General features: G+C 35.4%; 1 protein-coding gene across 1 annotated transcript; it reads right to left on the bottom strand.

Annotated features, from left to right (window-relative positions):
* Nucleotides 1-241: 241 nt before the first annotated feature.
* Nucleotides 242-3738, bottom strand: LOC131036180 (potassium transporter 26-like). The gene is made up of 8 exons (XM_059219438.1): nucleotides 3577-3738; nucleotides 3219-3441; nucleotides 2817-3071; nucleotides 2606-2656; nucleotides 2205-2465; nucleotides 1985-2037; nucleotides 1524-1893; nucleotides 242-1152 (listed from the first exon to the last, which is right to left on the bottom strand). Exons 1-8 carry the CDS (start codon nucleotides 3736-3738, stop codon nucleotides 242-244), a joined length of 2286 nt encoding a protein of 761 aa, XP_059075421.1.
* Between the last annotated feature and the right edge of the window lie 3357 nt (nucleotides 3739-7095).

The following is a 7095-nucleotide window of genomic DNA, read 5'->3' as shown; positions in this document are numbered from 1 at the left end:
AAACAACCAATAGTTTAAAGACAAACATTTGATATATTAGGCAAAATATTTTAAAAGGTACAAAGGCACAAATACAAACAATGGTTTACAAAGCCAGGATATTTTACTTGAAAATAATTATTTCCTTAAAATTGACTAATTATAGAGAAAGGATTCCATGGCCTCCTAAGGTGCTAGAACGAAATAACATATCCTAATAACGTTCTCCCTTGCCTTTTTGTTCTTGGTGTGCTGATCAACTTTAGATTTCATACACCATTCCAACTTGAAGGAGTCGTGCAGGTGGTACGTGCAAGGTGGACAAAGCTGACCTACAATTCTTTTGAAGAAGATCATAGAGATTATCAATCATGAATCTCTCAAAAGCACCCGTCTTCTTACTGGTTTTTAGTGTAGTTTTGCCTACAACAAATACCGCCCCCACCTTTAGTGCTGATTCAAGCTGCTGCACTTCGTCATTTGCAGAGAAGTTATTTTCTGCCATTAAAGTTCTTCCCTCATTGTGGGTAACACCTGAACCGTTCATGCTATGTTCCTGGCCTTCTCTGGTAGAGGTCTTAATGTAATCTATTATGTTTTCAATAACCTGGTTCATAAATTCATCTCCTTCCAAGTTGGGATTATCCATATAACCATATTGAGCTAAGCATCTGTATACACCCTTTGGCCCAAGTTGACGAACCTGGTATCTCTCTTCTAACAAGACACTCTTGACTGGAACCATTCTTATTGTAAGAAAAATAAGAATTTCATGAAGAGAACCCGCAGTATTCACATAGTGCCTGAAAATTGGTGGCAAACCATAGAGAAGGTCACTGCACAAGATAGACACTCCTGGAACTCTATAACCCACATTGGCAACCATTTCATCCATTTCTCGTGGACTTAATTTTTTCTCCATTGCATATGTATACTTCTTATTCCGCCCATAGTTCCATGAAAACATTATGATCAGAAAGAGCCCCGAAATTAGAAAGGGAACCCAACCACCATCGGGTACCTTATTCAATACAGATGACAGATAAATGCCTTCTATCAGAAAAAAGACTGTAAAGAAGGGTAGTATAAGTGATATATGTAAGTTCCAAATTACTAGCATGACCACGGTCACCAAGCATGTTGTAATAAGCATCACAGTCATCACAGCCACACCTGAACCATAGAATATAAAGATTAATATGTAGACTATAATTTTTTTAGGATACGAACTTCTTAGAAAATTTTGCAATTGAAATATTAAACTAAGGAAGCATAAATTTTGAAGAAAATTTATGATTAAATGTTTTTGAGCTAGAATAATAGACATTGGAAATGGCTATTTAGTTTCTAAGATGCATCAATACACAATTTATGATATAAGAAAATAATTTATTAAACTGGATAACCATTTCCAAGACAGTAGAAAGGATACTGAGGTGGCTAATCTCTAAGTAAAAACCCTAAAAATGATGTAACGCTACAACCAGATGCATAGATATATATGCAAAGTGAGGACCCTCATTATGAATCTTAGATTCTCTTACCATAGGCATTTCCAATTGATGCACCACTTCGGAAACCTAAGAGTACTGCAAGGCAGAGAAACATTATTATGTAGTTTATCTCTGGAGAGTAGATCCGGCCCTCCTTGTTTTTTGATGTTTGAATAATCTTCACCCGGGGGAAGCAACCTAGAGCCATAGATTGCTTTATAATTGAGAAGGTTGCCGTAATCAATGCTTGACTGGCAACTATGGCCGCTAAAGTGGCAACAACAAACATTGGCCAATACACACTTTTTGGTATTGACTTGTAGAATGTACGCTTTACATCCTCTGTATTTTTTATCAAATAAGCTGCTTGCCCAGAGTATGTCAGCATCAGGGCAGGGTACACTAGAAAAGAGAAAGCAATCTGCAATGTAAAAACACAATTTTGTCATCAAAATGCAATGCAAATAAAAAAGTGAAACTCTAATAGTTTAGACTTCTGAAATCAGCTGAACCTGGATAGAAGACTTATTGAAGTGGCCCAAGTCAGCAAACATAGCCTCAGAACCTGGTTTAAATATAGACACAAGAGGCTTCTTTTAGGCTCTCTTTGTAATCCTTGCTTTGTGCAAAAACTTGCTAACTAGTTATGAAGTGAACAAGAGAATTCTAAACTTGCTTGAGCCAAAAATGTTTTCTTTAGCATGTATCAGTATATGAAAATCTTTTACAAACCCGTTATAGCGAAGACTGTGCCTCCAAGCAACACCCACCCATGTTTTCCATTCTTTTGAAAGAAACGGCCTATGTAGTAAGGATTGACTGCCTTGAATACTCCCGGGTAGTATTTGATAATATTATATACGCCAATAATGGCATTGGTAACGAACCAGACAATTGCTATGGGGGAGAATAGAAAACTCACTTTACCAGTACCAAATCTTTGAAGAAGAAAGAGTAGTAAGAGAATTGCAGCTGAAACACCCACAACAGCACCTGCATGAAGTATAACTTTTCAGTTTTGTATATCTTAATTCACGCTATACAAGATCTGAATTATTGGGCTTAGTATATTATGCCAAGACCCCTGGTGCTGTATGATATGGAAGTAACTGAATTTTGTATGTTTGTCTTACCATTTGTCAGTGTAGAGTTCTCTGATTGAATTCCTTGGACAGCAGACAACACTGCTCAATATTTAAGAGAATAAGTAAAATTAGCTAACAATTACAAAAGCTATAAAAGGAGACATGAGCTTAGAGTTCTACCAATCACCAAAGTTAGCCCTAGGAATCTATTAAAAACATGTTTCATAGACAATCAAAATACAAGGAATTCATTTCAGACCTGAAATTGCAGGAGTGAGCGCTCCATCGCCAATCACCATGCAGGTGCCAACCATCACAAAAATAAGCAGAATTCTCTGTGCCACTGCACTCTTCTCAAGTAGTTCCTTTGTATTTCTGTTAATATTACTCAGATTATTTCGTTTTCCAAAATGGGTCAAATTAGAATCTGAAGGAAACTGTTGGAATTGCTTGCCAGCATTTTGCCCCATATTGACATGCTGACATAGCAATGAATATAGAGCGAATGTTCCTCCTGATCAAAAGGAAATAAATTATCAGAAAAAGTTGAAGTATACTTTAGCTGGATATTAACATATACAAGAGATCAATCTGTTTAAAATTTACAACAGTTGGGGTAAGAAGGAATCGTTAAGAATGAGTCCAACATTATATTGCTTACCTTCTCCATGGTCATCTGCTCTGATAACAATCAAGATATACTTGACGAGGCTGATGAGTGTTACTGACCAGTATATGATGCTCAGATATCCCAAAAAATCCACTTCCCCTGGATTTTCAATATCAATAGCAGCGAAGGTGTAGAGGGGCGAAGTCCCAACGTCTCCATAAATAACTCCAAGCGTTTCATAAGCTAGCCACAAGGTCCCCCACTTTCCAACATCCTACTTTCCCCAAAACAAAATAAAAACATCATCTATATATAAAGAGAACCTTGTTATCAGTTTGCAATAGTCTTCTCCTAATATGAGGAATGGAAAAGAAAAAGGAAGGACTGTACCACCATCATGTGAGCTCACCTTTTTCATGGGACGCCGAATCAAATACGACTCTGAAATTGTTCTCTCCGGCACAAGTTCTCTCTTTGGCCGTTCACCACTAATGTCTACTATCACTTCTGACATCTCTACTTTACGATCATTATCAACTTCATCAGCGTACTGGGACTCTGGACCGTCCATCTTGATCTTTGAAATTAGAATTCAAACCCAGATTGTAAACTTACTGTTATGAAAGAATAACTGAGCCTGAATCAACACCAACATTAGATAAAGGCAAGCAATTCCCACAGTCACAAGCAACAATACAGACTAGTATACTGGTTTTCAAAAAAGTAATAGAAGATCAAAAGTGACAGGTTTCGAATTTCAATGTTGGTTTAAGAATAGAGATTTGGTTTGAATAAAATAGTCCAATTTATAAAATGCTAACTAATATCAATTTATAGGAAACTACTTGATTCATACAGTCTAAAAGAATTCCAAGGTTGGTTGATGATACAAGCAATGAGGAATATAGATTAGGAATAAGGTTTTTAAAATCAGTGGCATGAAAAGGTTTAAGACTAGGCACGGTAGCAAAGTCGTCTGTTTGCATGATTTTCTTATAACACGCAAGGGACCACAAACCTTTTTTCTTCGGCCGGTGAAATTATTTTTCTTTAAATAACAATTATCAATAAAATAGCGATCTAAAACAGAAACAGGCCGCTGTCGGCGTGGTATAGATATCACATATCTAGGGCAGGACATGCTTTGCATATTAACTTTTTGTTAATGTTTGTTTAGACAATTGGGATCTTACATTTTATATATGGATTAAAATATTAAAAGAAAGAAAATTAGGGAGCCCCTACGATATTAAAATAGTTTTATTGAAAATAAAAATGATTCTTTTGATTGCTTTATCGACTTCAATTTGAAGTCATACATGTGAAGGATGAGCTTAATTCCAAAGGAATGGTTAATGTTGTAAAATGATTACACGAATTTCATTATATTATTTTAATTTAAAGTCATACATGTAAAAGATGAGTTTAACTTTTTAATTTAAACGAATGATTAATGATGTAATATCTTATAATATTATTATAGATATAAAAAGTGTCTACTTTATACTATTTTTTTATTTAGTATTTGTTGTCTAAAATTCCCTCCCCTACCAAATCTTAGTCTTTTTTTTCGTTCTTAGGTTTGGGTATGATAATTCATGTCTTGGTGTGTACGTAACTTCATTTATCTCATAAGAAAATTTCAACACATAGTCATTTTTAGAAATGCATCAAGGTATTGTCTTAGTTAAAAACTTTTGTTAGAGTCCAACAAGCCTTTCTATACTTGTCCAAACCCTTGCATTTTATTTCTTTAAGTGCTCCTAGCATTAACAACTTTTATCTTAGGTTTTAAAAGTCACATCAAACTCTGACATGTCACTCAGTACTTAGCCTTCGAGCTTGAGGTTTTCAAAGTTTAAGTTCTAAATGTCATGTTGATGCCCAAACTCAAACTTGTCCCTATGTTGATCCTTGTGTTATCTTGTGTCAAAGCTGCCAAGTCCAAGTTTTCAAATAGGCATCGGACTTCGACATGGTTTCTTAACCATGTCGAAGCCTGACCATTTAAGTTGTACTCAAAACAAAGAACTAAGAAGGCTAAAGTTACATAATGGAGCTAAAGAAAAGGCGAGATATGGAGGAGTTAGAAAAACCCGTTGAAGCCCGATGTCAACTCCCAAATTAAAGAAGCAAAGATAAAGTGAAATGAGAAAGGCTTTCACTTAGTGCAACCAATATAGAGTTCGAAGCCTGACCATTTAAGTTGTACTCAAAACAAAGAACTATGAAGGCTAAAGTTACATAATGGAGCTAAAGAAAAGGCAAGATATGGAGGAGTTAGAAAAACCCGTTGAAGCCCGACGTCAACTCCCAAATTAAAGAAGCAAAGATAAAGTGAAATGAGAAAGGCTTTCACTTAGTGCAACCAATATAGAGTTTTAAAACTTGTGGCAAACCCTAACAAGTTATCCTAACTAATTTGAAGCTAAAGTGCTTGCTAACCTTCAAGAGTACTGGGCATTAATTACCGATAGCCAAAGTAGTTGGGCACTGAATTAATCTCTGAATTGAACTATTTATCCCCTCTCCTACACTCTCAAAACTTAATTTGAAAGATCAATTAGGCATAAAAAATAAAAACAAGCGGAGATACGAGTCTAGTTTGTAAGGCAAACATTGTCGCCATCATTGTAGAAGAGGTGGCTCGTTCTAAAGCTATCTCAAAGTTTATTTCTCATAAAGATGGGGTTTTTTAAGTTAGTATTTGAAAAGCAATTCTGACAAGGGGAGGTTCTATTGAAATTTTTCTAGAATATTTAAATATAAAGTATAAGTATTTTGGGTATGAACACCTAAAGCTCATTGCTTGAAATTGAGGATACAAAATTAAGGTATATAGACCTAAAAGAATTCTAGAAAAGAGTAGTAAACCTTGAGAAACACCCCATCACATATAAATTGGTGGAGTGGGCTACTTGAAGCAACAACTTTCTCGGCTTCCATACAATGCATGGATTTGGTTCTAAAATGTATCTATACATGACCCCAATACCAAGGAAATCAAGACCCATGATGACAAAGTCCTCATAACCCTTGATCGTGCTACTATTCAAAATTATTTGCATCTCTTAGTTAAAGAAGAATACATGCATTGGGATTTTTGCATTTCTTAATATGAATTCAAGATGAAGAAGGGTTTCTACTAGTTTGCAAGACCAATAAGAGGACAATCCTAGCTACCAAAAACTATTCATAATTCATATTTGAAAGGTAAAATTTCTGACATAATCATCCTACTACATAGACTTTGGGGAAATGAGGATGCTTTCAACCTAGATGAGTGGATGTTTCTCTTTGTACAAGTCATATGTGTTAGACATTCATACTTAGATTGGGTAAGTTTGATCAATGATCAACTCCATTCCATGATCACTAGTTTTCATCTCAATAGGTCATTTTATATGTCATCCTACTTAATCATGGTTTAACTTGCACCAGGATTAGGGATGGTTTGAACCATATGAAAGATTTTGGCAATGACATACAAATTTATGACTTCTATTTGGACTTTAGTTACAGAAGAGCCATGATAATTATAGGAGAGTGAATGATACATTCAATATGCAGTTGGTCAGAGAATTACAAGGCCACTTGGAAAGAAGAATGTCATAGGAAGGCTCTCAACTAGTTACTAAATATGGGATCTATTTCTTGTAGTTTCTAGCATTTACTTACATTAGGGTAGGGGGTTATGATGGCTTTCCCCAAAAATTGCCTAGGTATGTGGAGGACAAGTTTGTCCTGATTAAATTATGTAGACAAATTTGTGAAGTTAGCAAAAGGTGTTCTAAAAGGAAGAAAATTGCTATCCAATTTATTATTATTCTAGGGATGTATACTTGTAAGACATGGTCAGCAGAGATTACTTTAGTGGCGAATATTTGCCAACGGCGAATTTTTCACGTCGGCCATGTCAGAAATGGTG

This window comes from Cryptomeria japonica, chromosome 4, assembly GCF_030272615.1.
Source record: "Cryptomeria japonica chromosome 4, Sugi_1.0, whole genome shotgun sequence".
Taxonomy (NCBI): Eukaryota; Viridiplantae; Streptophyta; class Pinopsida; order Cupressales; family Cupressaceae; genus Cryptomeria; species Cryptomeria japonica.
Note: the sequence above shows the minus strand (reverse complement) of the source record. Positions and strands in the feature narration are given on the sequence as shown.